The sequence below is a fragment of the Balaenoptera musculus genome, chromosome 3 (assembly GCF_009873245.2).
Source record: "Balaenoptera musculus isolate JJ_BM4_2016_0621 chromosome 3, mBalMus1.pri.v3, whole genome shotgun sequence".
Lineage (NCBI taxonomy): Eukaryota > Metazoa > Chordata > Mammalia > Artiodactyla > Balaenopteridae > Balaenoptera > Balaenoptera musculus.
The window spans coordinates 35110128-35126906 of record NC_045787.1 but is presented as its reverse complement, the minus strand read 5'-3'; the positions used below and the strand labels follow the sequence as shown (position 1 = coordinate 35126906).

Genomic DNA, 16779 nt, shown 5'->3' with positions numbered 1-16779 from the left:
CTAGAAAATTTGCCTCTAAGTCAGATGAACATATGGGTTATAAGTTATTAATTATACAAACTAAGGCTTTGGGATCAGATAAATTGAATTAAACCCTAAAGCTGAATGATACATAATATATCCCATATTTGTGTTGGATAGGAAAACAGTAAAATCTGAAAGTTAGGGTAATGACTTAAATGCAATCAGAAAGGCCAAGGCCCACCTTCCAGATTCATTACCAAATACTTAACTGATACTCACTGGCTCAGGAAAATCTGAAAGTCTACTGCATGAACAGATTAGTCCTCTCTATTACAACCCTAGAAAGAAGAGTATATAGAATGATAAAGAGATTTATGTACCGGAAAACTTTCCAAAGTTAGATAGATAAATCAATAGATAGATAGATAGAATGTATAAAAACTTATACATTTACTATATACTATTCCTTAGTTGGATGCGTAACTTAAACACAAACTCCCAAATTAAGACAAACGTGAGAAAACAAAGGATGGTTAATAAGGCCAAAAAGACAAATCAATGTTAGCACTTTACTGCCTAATTCTTTTTTTTTTTTTTTTTTGGTAACAGACTGTAGGGTATAATGGATTTTTAAAAAATTATTTCTAGTTGAATTTCAAAAAGACATAGTGAACAACAGATCAACACAGAATTAAAATAAGTCATATTTATCAGTTATATGATTTATCAGAAAGGGAGGAATAATAAAATAAGGTGAACGAAAATTATTTTTGTTGCTTTTCGATCTCGCCATAATTAATAACCCAAGATCAACAATCTTTTGGAGTATTACTTTAAGAAATTAAATACCCCAAAATCCCTTAAATCACTTAAACAATAAAGTAAAATAAAACCAACCAGAGCATGAATTTTCAATTCAATTAACACAACTGAATGACAAAGGATTAGCAAGTATCAAAGAAATGAGATCATCCTAAATTTTTAAAATATAGAAAAATATTTACTGTAAATGATGGAAATAAATTAATAAATCCAAGTATAATTATTTTAATTTAAATTGAATGCAGGAATTATCTCAAAAAACAAAAAATCCAAGTTGCTGCTTCCCAGATATACCTACCACTACTCTGAGAAAAGGAAAAGGGCATGACTCAAGATACTATTTACTTTCTTCTAATAGAACCTTCATGATATAATCCAGTCTTGAGGTTACAAATGACCTGAGATCCATTAACAAATTGCATTTACCACTTAAAAATTAAAAAGGAGTCTTTCCTGATTTAAAACACATGCACACACAAACAGATCTTAATCTCAGGCACAGCAAAAAAGAAATTGATTACCAAACCAACACATGCTATGAGTTTTAAACTCAATAAACATGAGTATTATAGTAAAAAATTTCACACCAGTTATTTCTTTTTCTGATTTAGAGATACTTTTTACATGTTAATAATTGTTTCAAGAAACTTAATGCCAAATTAATTATATATAGAGATAGATATTCCAAATATTCTTCACACATTCAACCTATACAGAGCTTTTGGCATAATGGCAAAGTCACGAAGAAAATCTACACTTTTACTGCAAAAGACATAATCTTTACTGGTGCTAAAAAGACATAATCTTTACAGGCGCTTAAACAAAGAGGTAGCTAAAAAGTGCCACCATTTCTCTCAAATGTTATCATTTACATAACACCTTAAAACACACTCTGATTTGGGAAAAAAATTATTCTTCCAAGCAGTTAAGACAGATTAATCTCATCTATTTCATGGTAGCAAAATCTTCCTCAGATATTAATAACAGGCAGAATTACTTGATTTTAGCCTTTCGTCACCAGAGACAATTGCTACATCACTATGCAAACATGATGAACTCATTTTATTAGTCAAATAGTTGAATTCCATTCAAGTGCACTTAATACAGTACTACACATTATAAATTGATTGAAATTAGAGAGACCTCCAATTGGAAATGGGGTTTAAAAAATACAACTAATACTGATTTCAAATTATACGTTTCGTTGGTGTCCTAATGAAACATACAAAGCAAATGATTTGTTTCCAGCATCTCTGAAAGATTATCTAGTCCTTTAATGTATTAAAATAGAAGTGAGAAAATACACCCCTGAAATATAGAATCAGAAGTACAGTTTGAAAAATTGAAACTAATTTGATGTGCTTAATTCAGATTATGGTTAAATGGTAAGGGGACAGCTCAAGAGTTGATGAAAGTTTCAAATTAGTCACATTTGTTGAAAAAACATAAATGCAGGTGGCTGTAATGTTTACACTGCGTCCGATTTTTTCAAATCTATGTATAATGTAAGTCCTAAAAAATCATAAAGACTTAATTTCTTAAAACACTGCTGACTATTGAGGAAAATCCAAACGGATTACATCTAAAATGAGGCTGTTCCTTCTCCTTGTGTAAAATACTTTTGGAATTCATAACACAAAAAATATGCACAGGAAGACATTTAGACTTGTCAATCCTTTTTTTTTTAAATTGACGGATTGCTGCTCTTGAAAATTTTCCCTGTATTTGCTTTGCTTTCTTCAGAGTCTTCCTTTTCTTTCAAGAGCTCTGATGTAGATGTGTATCAGCTGTATACGTTAATAATTTATTTGCCTGTTCCCACAAGTGAAGAGGCGGCTTGGTTAGACAACAGCTTGACTCTGTGTGTTACTTCTGGTAGGATTCTCTAATTTTCGCCTGCAGGGCGTCACATGTCTTCTTGGCATCGCCTAGAAGCATGGCTGTGTTAGGTTTGTAGAAGATTGGATTGTCCACTGCAGCATAGCCAACGCCTAAGGACCTCTTCATAACAATGACCTGAGAACCAAAGATTAAGTGAGACGGTGTATTGAACAGACCTGGCCAGGACCTGTTCGACAAACCAACATTGCCCTGCCCTGACTCTGAACAAAGCAGGTACCATGACTAATTCTTTACTACAAAGACTTAAAATACACAAGGAGTAGTTTTACATGCATGTTTACTTTGTATTAACTTTAATTCTTTAAATGTGCCCGTACTCTTATATCCATTAGAGAAAAGGTCATGTTTAACAATAGTATATCTCCAAGTGATAAGTGATTTTTTTTCTCAGTGCTTTTCTCTATAAAGACTATGTATAACATTTTCTAGTCAGAAAAATAAGCATCTTTCTCTGAATGGGCTAAAGAGAACAAATTTAGTGCATAAGCTTCTAGTACCCATCCTAAGATAAATGTAGTTGAGTGGGAAAACGGTATGATTCTTAGTCCATTGCTTTAAAGCAAAGGATATCAGACAGAAAGGATATAAGACAAGAGCGCAAAGAGCAATCTAGTGTGTCACAGAACAGAGCTAATGACTAACAGAATGCTTCCACGAAGAAAAATGAAGGGCTAAGTCCATCCATCCCTAATACCGATGTGTTCTAGACATTTACAACTACACGGATTGTGGATGTTGCTGTCCTGTTGAATATCAAGTCAATTCTTCATGAAATGAAAAGCCTTTCTATGGTCTTTTAGGACACGCAGTCTATTCAAAAATGGAAGCAGAGCAAAGTTATTCATGTTCCATATACCATTAATACAGTAATGTACCCTACAAACTCAAATATTGGTGGTCAATGCAACTGTCCATATACACATGAACAAGTGCATGTCATATCTACTCACTCACCACAAATACTATGTTTAAAACTCACACATTTACAATAAAGAGAGACAAATTAAAGGGAAAATATACGTTACGTCATAATGATTCTTAAAATGCAGATATGACTTGAGAATGGTAAATAGACTTGCCCACAGTCGGGGCAGAGGAAAATTTATAAGCGTTTGCGTTCTCTGCAATCTAGCAATTAGCTTTTTCAGAAGTAATGTGTTGTGAGCAGGGCTTGCTTCCTTCCATGTGATTGTTTGGTTTTCTAAATCACCTTTCTTCTGTACACTCCATAACATACAAATTCCCTTTCAAAAAAATTAAATGAAAAACTGTGCTCATCGTCATATGTGAAGGCGACGATACTGCCTCAGTGTCCTGGAGGGAAGCCATTTGCTTCACTGGACTCGGCCTGGAATTCAGCCAGACTCATCCCAAAAGCTCACAGGTCCTTTTTCAGCTGTGGTTACGGATTGTGTTAACCCACCCAGATAATCTCTTCTAGTTCTAATCGAGATCAGGGCATTCACTCAGGTCCTCTGGTGACCACAGAACAGACAGAAGCTGGATGTAGAGAGCTGGACCCTAAATCTCCTCTAACTCCTGAGTCTCCTAAAAGGCATCATCATTTCTCATCAAGTGACCAAGGAAAGTTCTGTGTATGTATTTTAAGAGACCTTTAATTATTAGAATGAAACACAAGTCTGAAACTTTACCTGCTTTGATTTCCAGACCTCAAGGACTGGCATGCCTGCAATAATAGAGTTGGGGTCTTCTTGAGCCGCTGAATTAACAGTGTCATTAGCTCCAATTACAAGGACCAAATCAGTGTCTACATAATAAAAGAAAATACAAAAATTAAAAGGGTCACTTTTACTTTCAGGCAAATTATGGTGACCTGACTTTATAACAACAACAACAACAGAAGCTAATATTTATAGGACAAACACTTGTGCCAGGCACTGTACAAAGAGCTTTATCAGAGAGGTTCAGTAACTTAGCCAATGTCACACAGCTTAAAAGCAATAGGTCCTGCATCTGATACCTGAGCACCCTGACTGGAACTTGCATTATTATGCTTTCCCTCCCCTCAATGGATCTACCTAATCTGACTTTATAGCTCGTTTATGATCCCAAAATGATCTTGCCAGTAACATTAAAGATCTGCATTCCCATAAATGGGTGTTGAATTTTGTCAAAAGCTTTTTTTGCATCTATTGAGATGATCATATGGTTTTTCTCCTTCAGTTTGTTAATATGGTGTATCGCATTGATTGATTTGCATATATTGAAGAATCCTTGCATTCCTGGGATAAACTCCACTTGATCATGGTGTATGATCCTTTTAATGTGCTGTTGGATTCTGTTTGCTAGTATCTTGTTGAGGATTTTTGCATCTATGCTCATCAGTGATATTGGACTGTAGTTTTCTTTCTTTGTGACATGGATAAAGAAGATGTGGCACATATATACAATGGAATATTACTCAGCCATAAAAAGAAATGAAACTGAGTTATTTGTAGTGAGGTGGATGGACCTAGAGTCTGTCATACAGAGTGAAGTAAGTCAGAAAGAGTAAAACAAATACCGTATGCTAACACGTATATATGAAATCTAAAAAAAAAAAATGGTTCTGAAGAACCTAGGGGCAGGACAGGAATAAAGACGCAAACATAGGGAATGGACTTGAGGACACGGGGAGTGGGAAAGGTAAGCTGGGACGAAGTGAAAGAGTGGCATGGACATATATACACTACCAAATGTAAAATACATAGCTAGTGGGAAGCAGCTACATAGCACAGGGAGATCAGCTCCGTGCTTTGTGACCACCTAGAGGGGTGGGATAGGGAGGGTGGGATAGGGAGGGTTGGAGGGAGACGCAAGAGGGAGGAGATATGGGGATATATGTATATGTATAGATGATTCACTTTGTTATAAAGCAGAAACTAACACACCATTGTAAAGCAATTATACTCCAATAAAGATGTTAAAAAAAAAAAGGATCTGCATTCCATTTTCAACTTTTAAAATGACTACTTAATATGCAATTCAATGTCTAAAAGAAAATGGTCTAAGAGTCTGTACTATATTAAAGCTGTGTCCATAATTCCTGGAACTGGCAGGTTTCACACATAATTTAGCAACAGTGAAATCTGAAAGGGGGCATAAAATTAAAATGGTCTAAATTCCGTCTTTAAGGATCATAATATAAGGTACCTTAGAACTCTGCCAAAAATGCCATGTGAATCTAGACATACACACAATTTCATTATTTTTCTCTAATAAACAGGACTTTTTAAGTTTACAGTGGATACGTGCCAGAGGGAACTGGTTTAATTTTCACAAACATGATCTGGGGCCAAATGTCATAGCATTCAACATCTACCCAGTGACAGCCACAAAGTCTAACACCTTATCTAGTGAGGTCCTGGTACTTTCAAGAAAACAGAAAACTACTTACTGACCATGAGTTGGTACAACTGAAAACCAGTAAAATCTCAGACACTGGCAAGAATCAGACACTAAATCATCAGCAGAAGCAATTTTATAAATGAGGAACCTGAGGTTGAGTACCTAGTTCAAGGCCACAAGCAAATGAGACTCAGGACCTGGATTCCAAAGCCAGGTCTGTTCCAAATCCCTCTGCAATGCAGTCCACTGCACTGCCTCCCCAAGATTTTCACCATCCTTCAGATCTCCTCAGAGGGAGAAAATTACCCATGCTGCTTATAAATCTGTTGCACCTTGTTCAGTATTGTCTTTCGCTTATTTAATTTCAACTGCATACTCACTAGGAGCAGGTTACTCTTCATCTGACTAGTAGGTCTTCAGTAATCCCACAATTTATGCCCTAAGACTGGCATCACTCTATTCATACTAAGAATACCTAAACTTTACCATTATCCCCATCACTTACCTGGGAAATCATGGTTGATCTCATCCATCTCCAACACAATATCATATGGCACCCCAGCCTCAGCCAGCAGCACATTAAGCTGACCAGGCATCCGGCCTGCAACTGGGTGAATTCCAAACCTAGACATGAAACAAATGAACAGCTGGCCTTACTTGATGGGCCGAAATGTACAGAGACCCCAATATCACCTCCAAATCTGCACACTTTGTTCTTGGCACCTCTGCTTCTCCTGGTACTATCTGATCTCTACAAGCAGGAATAGAATCTGTCTAGATATATGGTCAATCTACAAATAGTAAGGTTTGGAGATTCAAGATCTCAGTATATACAAACTGTAACTCCTCTCAAAAAAATAAGTGTGACTTTAGAATCTGACTCTTCCATATATGTTTTAAGTTCAATGAACTCCCAACAACATTAATAATATCACCTTACATTTAATAAGCATTATGTTCTCTCATGATACTTTATGATAATTTTTGAATCTTTTTGAAGTCAGCCTGGAATTAAACGTTTGCCATGAAAAACACTGTCATGCACATAAGTTAAAGGCCTACTTTCAGAGAGTAATATGCAGCATTACTCTACATCACAGAAGAAATGTGATAGTAACACGCTGGAGTGTTTAAAAGGCAGAGTAATACACAAATCAGACATCTGCTCTTTTATTAAGGCAAAAGAAACTGAAGCATCAAGCAATTTCGTTCAACCACAGCCATAATCGGATCTCTGAAGTCATGTAATCCAACCTCTTGCCCACAGTATTGATCTCTGTCTCCTCAGCACTGGGCACAGTCCCTGGCACACAGGAAGGACCAAATACAATGTGAGTGAGTGAGTGAATGAATGAATGAATCCAGTGAAGAAATGCATTTTATACTACCTCTAGGCAGGGATCCATCCAACCTCAGCTTAAATACCTTCAGTGACCAGAAACTAACTCCATTCTAGCTCTATTCCATTACTAGAAAATCCCAATAACTATATAAATATATATTACATATCACATACACACATGCTCATTATATTAAACCAAAAAGAACCTCCAACTCATTGCTTTCCAAGGTCTGTAGTTTGAGGGTCTACTCCCTCTTTCACATGTGGATTCCTCTGAGCTAACCTAGGATGCCTATTAAGCAAAACATCTTCAATTCTTTCAACTGTTCAATGACTGACAGGACTTCTAGACTCACTGCTGTCCTAGTCACCTGTTCCTATATTGTCACCGTCCAGCTCAAACCTCAGTCCCCCACAGTAAATACAATATGCTGGATGTGATCTAGATGCACAAGGCACAGCAGGAAAGTCATACCCTCAGGCCCCTTTCAGAAGCCTAAGTCTGTAACAGCTCCCACACCACACTGCTGGTTTTTATCACTGACAGTTATTTAAGATGCCCTATTGGAATTCTACTCAGTGCTCTGTGGTGACCTAATTGGGAAAGAAATCCAAGGAAGAGGGGATGTATGTATACGTGTGGCTGACTCACTTTGCTGTACAGCAGAAACTAACACACCATTGTAAAGCAGTTGTACTCCAAAAAAAAAAAAGATGCCCTGTTACTTTTCACAGGAACTGCTGCCAAGCCAGGCCTCCCCACTCGTAACACAGTCCCTGTTAGGAACAGATTAAAAAACCATAGGAATTGACCCCTCCCAAAAGCAGACCTGAAAAGAGCTATAAAGTGGCTATTTATATTGTCCAAATAACTGATATATGGTTTTCTACATCTTTAAATGAAGATAATGAAGATAATCTGATAATGAAGTGCCTGAATTACTGGGGAGCTCGTAATTGGAAAACAAGATATAAAATGATAGGTTCTCTTTAATCAATTTTTTTTTTTTTTTTTTTTTTTTGGCCGCATTGGGTCTTCATTGCTACGTGTGGGCTTTCTCTAGTTGCGGCGAGCTGGGGCTACTCTTCACTGCGGTGCACGGGCTTCTCATTGCAGTGGCTATTCTTGTTGCGGAGCACAGGCTCTAGGCACAAGGGCTTCAGTAATTGCAGCCCGTGGACTCAGTAGTTGCAGCACGCAGGCCCTAGAGAGCGCGGGCTTCAGTAGTTGTGGTGCCTGGGCTCAGTAGTTGCGGCTCGTGGGCTCTAGAGTGCATGCTCAGTAGTTGTGGTGCACAGGCTTAGTTGCTCCATGGCATGTGGGATCTTCCCGGACCAGGGATCAAACCCGTGTCCCCTGCATTGGCAGGCGGATTCTTAACCACTGCACCATGAGGGAAGTCCCCCAAATTCTCTTTTATATAATCTTCATTCTGGGACCACTGAATGTTCCTAAATAATCAACTTATATTTAAAAAAACAGAAACTCAGGGCTAAAAGGAAACAAAACAGTTATCTCTAGGTGGTTGTACAACAGATTTTTGTACAAATCATTTTACTTCTCCTCTATTTAAAAATGTTTTCCAAATTTTCTATGAGAATGAACAATTTTATGGTAGGAAAAAATTAACTTCATTTAAAATAAATTAATACTTCATGCTTTTATATTGTGATACAATTTACAAATTTCTTATATATTATTTCATTCTATCCCTAATCATCTTTAATAATCTCCATCAAGAATTAGAATTTAGAGCAGCTGATTCAAATCCAGGACTTAGTTAAATAAACTGGGCTTTAGAGCTACATTCCTGTACCTTAAAAAAAGAAGAGAGCAAGAATATATATGAGGGGCTGCCAGCATATATTTGGGCATAATGGCTAATACTGACTCTTTGAGATGTGCTATACAATTTGCACAACTTTTTTAGTATAGCTAACCTGTAAGTCGAACTCGGGTCTTTCGGCCTCAAGAGTCTTTTCACTACTATACAATATAGGCAGTATAGTCAAGCATTTACGAGGTATTTTTGTTTAGTTAGTAGCTCAAGTTAACTAGTTACATGACGTTCAGTAAGTTACTTAATAGCTCCCTCTCTCTCAATTTTCCCATAGAGTACTAACCACCTGTTATTACAAGCCCACATCATGCCAAGGGCTATATTAAACTCTGTAGAAGAGGTTTGAGAAATACCTATATATCTCTGCTTGAATGGGTGAAATAAGGAGTTCTAAGAATCCAATTTACAGTGTTGAGAAAAACTGAGCACCCAGAAAGTTTCAAACAATACTATAAGCTATAAATTTTTTTTAATTTAATTAAGTATTTGCATGGACATAGGAGAAAAAAATGTCTCTTAGTACACAAAGTACCTGCGACAATGCAAAACATTTACCAGCACCTCTTAAATGCTGGGGAAGTAGGTTCTGAAAAATTACTAGGGGTAGGAGGTAGAATGAACTATATAGAATGGACTATTAATTATCTAAGACTTTTTAAAATTTTTTATTGGAGCATAGTTGATTTACAATGTTGTGTTAGTTTCTGCTGTACAGCAAAGTGAATCAGTTATACATATATATATATCCACTCTTTTTTATTTTTTTATTTTTTAATTTATTTATATTTATTTTTGGCTGCGTTGGGTCTTCGTTGCTGCGTGCAGGCTTTCTCTAGTTGCGGTGAGCAGGGGCTACTCTTTGTTGCAGTGCGCAGGCTTCTCATCGCGGTAGCTTCTCTTGTTGCAGAGCACGGGCTCTAGGTGCGTGGGCTTCAGTAGTTGTGGTGCACAGGCTCAGCAGTTGTGGCTCATGGGCTCTAGAGCACAGGCTCAGTAGTTCTGGCACATGGGCTTAGCTGCTCCGCGGCATGTGGGATCTTCCTGGACCAGGGCTCGAACCTGTGTCCCCTGCACTGGCAGGCAGATTCTTAACCACTGCGCCACCAGGGAAGTCCCTCCACTCTTTTTTAGATTCTTTCCACAAACAGGCCATTACAGAGTACTGAGTAGAGTTCCCTGTGCTATACAGTAGGTCCTTATTAGTTATCTATTTTATATATACTGGTGTGTATATGTAAGACTCTTTTAAAAGGCATTTATCATCTCTTCCCTCAGTGGGCTACCTAGAGTTTTATTTTTTTTATTGAAGTATAGTTGATTTACTACTTTATTTTGGTGAGAATAAAATTAATAAATAAATAAAATTAATCATTTTTTGGAAATGTAACAGTTCAACAGTTGAGTAAAAATGTTTAAATGTTCTCTAAAAACAAGATTGTTTTTTTTTTGGCTAGACATTGCTATCCTAATGTCATTGTCTGTTCCAAACCAGGGTTTTTAATCACTCCTGAAAACAAAAGAAATGAGGCAAAATACTGACAATTCATGTTCATACTCTTCATGTAGTAACACAAACTATATTCAGCACTACTGCAGCTATTTTCAAACTGCCTCAGAGAAAGCATTTCCAAAATGTTACACAGACTCTTGGGTTGAGATGTCTACTTTAAAATTTTAATACCTTTACAATGGCAATAAGATAAAACATTTGAAAAAAAAATTTCTCCAGGCACCAAACTATATGCTCATTAAATGGGAGTTATCAATACTAACCCTCAGTCTTGAACATGAATGTCATTTTAATATTTTAACAATAATATAGAATTTTAAGCATGAATATAAAAAATAGAGAGAAAAATGCAGTATATTGAAATAACCAAAATATACTCCTAAGCCTGCTGATTACATGAATGTAGAAAAAGAAAAGGCATGATGAATGAAGTTTCAGAGGTGCTTGATTTTGTAAACAAGCATCACAGTCTCCAGTTCAGGACTTTTAAACGTTTCTTCAATGATGGGGAGGGATGAACAATTCCTTAGCTTCACAGGAAATAACAGAAGCAGTAAGAAAAAGACAATAACAGACTCAGAGAAGGTAAAGCTCACTTATATGTAATAAACAATTGAATTTTAAAAAAGAGGAAAGACTGAATTTGTGTAATCCTTACAAAAAGTAAGAAAGAAGGCAGAGCACAAAGCAAGATAAATGCGCATGAAAGAATGACATGGACATGTGTCTTTAAAGGCACGTATGACACTAAGGTGTATAAAGAAAGTAATTTGAACATCAAAATAAATAAGGATAGTCATGGACTATAACCCACTGCGGAAAGTGGGAATTCATGAGTCAAAACCGATAACAGATTCATAAGTCAATAAGGAAAGGAAGAAAGGAAGGAAGGGAGGGTGGGAACACTCTCCCCTATAGTGGTAGACCATCAACTGATAAATGTAGTGGGGTTATAAAACCACCATTTTGCCACCATCATAATAAAGTTTGGTTCAGATAAAAATCAGCAGCAGCACATGCTCAATCTAAGGAGTAAAGCTTGAATGAGGAGCAGGATTTTGCAAGGTCTTAAAGAGAGCTCAACAGAGAAAGAAAAAAAAAAATCAGTAAAGACTTTCACTGCTTTCTCTGACAGCTACTTTATCGAAATTGATCAATAATAAGTAGTTGTTAGAACATCTGGATACTTTGCTCAATGGGCATTTGGTTAAATGGGCAGAGTCTGTATTTCTTTTTCTCCCTAGCTAATAGTTCCTTATAATACCTAATAAAATAAATTACCAAGATTAACAAACCAAATCTCAGCCAAGAAGAACTTAAATTGAAACTAATTTATTATGTATTTTAAGGCACGGTTTGGTATACACAAAATATTTGGTGTACAGAATATTTTAACTTTATGTTCTTTAAATATCAAGTGGGAGCAACAGTCAGCTCTACCCACCATGAGTCCCTCCCATCAGGAAACTGGCACAAGCGTCTTAGAGAGCCTCATCCACCAGAGGGCAGACAGCAGAAGCAAGAAGAACTAAATCCTGAAGACTGTGGAACAAAAACCACATTCACAGAAAGATAGACAAGATGAAAAGGCAGAGGGCTATGGACCAGATGAAGGAACAAGATAAAACCCCAGAAAAACAACTAAATGAAGTGGAGATAGGAAACCTTCCAGAAAAAGAATTCATAATAATGAAAGTGAAGATGATCCAGGACCTCGGAAAAAGAATGGAGGCAAAGATCGAGAAGATGCAAGAAATGTTTAACAAAGACCTAGAAGAATTAAAGAACAAACAAACAGATGAACAATACAATAACTGAAATGAAAACTACACTAGAAGGAATCAATGGCAGAATAACTGAGGCAGAAGAACGGATAAGTAACCTGGAAGACAGAATGGTGGAATTCACTGCTGTGGAACCGAATAAAGAAAAAAGAATGAAAAGAAATGAAGACCTGTGGGACAACATTAAACGCAACAACATTTGCATTATGGGGGTCCCAGAAGGAGAAGAGAGACAGAAAGGACCTGAGAAAATATGTGAAGAGATTATAGTCGAAAACTTTCCTAACATGGGAAAGGAAATAGCCACCCAAGTCCAGGAAGCGCAGAGAGTCCCATACAGGATAAACCCAAGGAGAAACACGCCGAGACACATAGTAATCAAATTGGCAAAAATTAAAGACAAAGAAAAATTATTGAAAGCAGCAAGGGAAAAACGACAAATAACATACAAGGGAACTCCCATAAGGTTAACAGCTGATTTCTCAGCAGAAACTCTACAAGCCAGAAGGGAGTGGCATGATATACTTAAAGTGATGAAAGGGAAGAACCTACAACCAAGATTACTCTACCCGGCAAGGATCTCATTCAGATTCGATGGAGAAAGCAAAAGCTTTACAGAGAAGCAAAAGCTAAGAGAATTCAGCACCACCAAACCAGCTCTACAACAAACGCTACAGGAACTTCTCTAAGTGGGAAACACAAGAGAAGAAAAGGACCTACAAAAACAAACACAAAACAATTAAATATCAAGTGGAAGAACTAAAGGCACAAAGAATGTGCCCCATCAAAGGCAGAGATTCTATAATTAAATTCAGGGACCCTCATGTGTCATTATTTTTTAATAATGATGAAACAAAATAATTTCCAAAAGAACACATCTTAAAGTAAAAAATTTTAGTTTGAAAAGGTCATTTCACTTTATGGAGGTTCTTAGTAATATAGTTAACATATCAAATTGCATTAATCAGCTGATTTGTATTGAAAGTTAATGCCAATCTATATTTCAACTGTGTCAATTTCAAGTCAACATTCAAAATTAATGTAGGGTTGTTTTCACACATCAGGAAAAGGTACTCTATCTTCTACCACTGACTAGATCCAATGAGAAAACTAAATAACTAGATTTAGTTCAGGGAGTTGCAGCTTAAAAGGATCAGAGGGCACTTGGATAAGGTTCAAGAGAAACACAAAATACCTAACAACTTAGAAAATAACATGCTCTAAGTGAAAAAAGATAAACTGGCTAGAAAAAAATCGGCAAAACTGATTTTCAAGCAGACCAAATAAAACAGAAGTTGACCAAATATTCCTCATTTTCATTAAACAGAAGAAAAGAAAATAGTCTTCAAATGAAAAAGAAAGAGTTGGAATTAACTTTAAAAAAAAAAAAAATACTTTCGGGGACTTCCCCAGTGGTCCAGTGGTTGGGACTTCACCTTCCAATGCAGGGGGTGTGGGTTTGATCCCTGGTCGGGGAGCTGGGATCCCACATGCCTTGCGGCCAAAAAACCAAAACATAAAACAGAAGAACAAATTCAATTAAGACTTAAAAAAAAAAAAAAAAGACTTTCTGTCAACAATTTAGAACAAATTTCCTAGTTAGGGAAAGTTTCAGGCTTCTTTCCTGTGGATCAGGCAGAGACAGGTTCATTAATCTGAGCTGACATACAAACCACCAATTCAGTACAAAATGGATTCAAGGGGATTTCACAAATAAATGTAAAGGATGGTTGGCTGGCAGTGGACGTAGTCAAGGCAGTTACGATAGCTGAGACAGCCCTTCATTTATGGGAGGAGGGGGAGGGATCAAAACTACTAGTAAGAGAGAGCAGCAGCTTTGGTGGAACTGAGGATTCCCAGAGCCACTGCAAAACATGGCTCTACCTCAGTCCTATACTACTAACTGCAATGAATGTGCTCTTTTGAGATCTTCATAGTAAATCTTGGACACCAAAAATTTCTCCTAATCTTTCTGAGCATCAACAAGTGCTTCCTGTTTCCCCCAGGTCCCTTCCTCTCCCCAAAACCTGATTGGTGAGGCTTCAGAAAGACTAAGAGTCACTGTGCTACATGACATTTAAGGTCCGTACTAGCTTCCTATTGCTGATATAGCAAATCACCACAATTTTAGTAGCTTAAAACAACACAAATTGATTATAGAGGTCTGACATCCAAAATCAGTTTCTCTGTGCTAAAAATCAAGGTGTCGGCAGGGCTGCATTTCTCTTAGAGGCTCTAGGAGAAAATCCGTCCCTTGCCTTTTCCAGCTTCTGGAGGCCCCCATTCCATGGCTTGAGGCTACATCACTCTGACTTCTGCTTCCACTGTCACACTTCTTTCTCTGATTCTGACCCTCCTTCCTCACTCTTGTAAGAACCCTAGTGATTACATGGGCCCACCCAAATCATTCAGAATCAGCTCTCCAGCTCAGAATCTTCACTGAATCTACAAAGTTTCTTTTGCCATATAAGGTAACATATTCACAGGTTTGGGGGCTTCGGAGGTGGGTATCTTTGGGGCCATTATTCGGACTACCACAAACTCCCTTTCCAGTCCTAAAATTCCATGAACTAGAGATTCTATTTTAGCTGAGTAAACCAATACACACTTTGTGATTTACTTTTGTATTCCAATTCTGTATCCCTCCTTGATTCCAGTAATTTAAAAAATTTTTAAATTTATTTATTTGTTTTTAATACTGCCTTTGCTTATTTTTAAATTAATCCATCTGGCAATCATCTTTATGCTTTAACTGAGGTGTCTTGGTCCAAATTAGAAATTAAAGACCTCCAAATGTATATGTTATTATTGTAATATTTGATTAGCTGCAGACTGCATAAAGACAATGTTTCTGTTGAGCTAGTTGTGAAGGGTAAATAATCATAAAGCTAACTAACATGTTATGCTGAATATCCCAAAGGACAGATCACTTTATATCTGTTTGCATAATAATTTGTTATAGTAAACTTTAAGAATCTAAAGTTGGAAAGAAACACATGCCAGGCTATTACAAGAGAATGCCAATGTTTTGAGAGAAAAGACGGAACACACTAAATTTGTAGAAATATGCATGTGCAGGCTGATGAGTCAATGTGAATTTACAACAATTCTGGCCCATGCAACTGGCTAATCTTCAAAGTATGGATTAAAGTTAATTATATCAGATATTGGTTGCCCATGACCAGCAATTTCCAGGAACTAAGGGCCAAAGCTCATCAACATTCCATCATCACATGAAGAATATCCAGGATTCCAAAATGCAAAGCCTACCAGCCTTTTGGTTCTTCCCTATGAACCATGAAAATTATCTTTATTGTATACATGCTTAACAAAACAGGATCAGCTGTCCTTGTCCATAACGTAATTCTACAGAAGGGGAATAACTACTAAAATGCGATCACAGAAAAATCTTCCATGCTCCAAGGACTCTTTCCTTATGCTCCTCCTCCTTACGATGCACTGCATCATAGTAACTGGCTGAAAACTGTGCTCTCCAAACTGGGAGCAACTTGAGAATAGGAACTGTGTCTTATTTATCAGTTCCCACAGTACCTGGCACTCTATTAGAGCGACTCAAATAAAGGGAGGGAAGGAAAGGGTTTTAAGGAACATAGTGTGCCCAATAAAGTACACTGACTCAACCTTTCTATTATCTCTTTTTAGAGAAAGATTTCAGGGAAGTAGTAAAGAGTAGCAGTTAAAAGCTCTAGAGTGCCACTGCCTGCGTTCAAAACATTTGGACAATTTACCTGTGTGCCTCACTTTCCTCATGTGTACAATGGGATTCATAATAAAGCCTCTTCAGAGGATTATTGTGAGATTCAAGGGACACAGTTCATGTAAAGAGCTTTTTATACTTTAGACCAATGCCTGGCATACATAAGCCCTTAATAAATGTAACCTGAGGGCTTCCCTGGTGGTGCAGTGGTTAAGAATCTGCCTGCCAATGCAGGGGACACAGGTTCGAGCCCTGGTCTGGGAAGATCCCACATGCCGTGGAGCAACGGAGCCCGCGAGCCACAACTACTGAGCCTGCGCGTCTGGAGCCTGTGCTCCACAACAAGAGAGGCCGAGACAGTGAGAGGCCCGCGCACCGCGATGAAGAGTGGCCCCCGCTCGCCGCAACTGGAGAAAACCCTCGCACAGAAACAAAGACCCAACACAGCCAAAAATTAATTAATTAATTAATTATTTTTAAAAAATGTAACCTGAAACTATAATAGTCTATTGAAATACATTTTGTGATATAAATGCTCATCTGTATTG

At 37.3% G+C, this 16779-nt stretch overlaps 1 protein-coding gene across 5 annotated transcripts in view; it reads right to left on the bottom strand.

Moving 5' to 3' along the window:
- Positions 1-995: 995 nt before the first annotated feature.
- NNT (nicotinamide nucleotide transhydrogenase) overlaps positions 996-16779 on the bottom strand; it is a 97016-nt gene continuing 81232 nt past the window's right edge. For 2 of the 5 annotated variants that reach the window (XM_036845316.1, XM_036845317.1), the window contains exons 20-22: positions 6542-6660; positions 4341-4456; positions 1834-2802 (exon numbers count right to left, since the gene is read on the bottom strand). In XM_036845316.1, coding sequence (XP_036701211.1) covers positions 2653-2802; positions 4341-4456; positions 6542-6660 — 385 coding nt within the window. In that variant the 3' untranslated portion in view covers positions 1834-2652. Of the gene's footprint in view, positions 2803-4340; positions 4457-6541; positions 6661-16779 lie in introns of all 5 variants that reach the window. The other 3 variants (XM_036845315.1, XM_036845318.1, XM_036845319.1) reach the window with 3 other exon arrangements.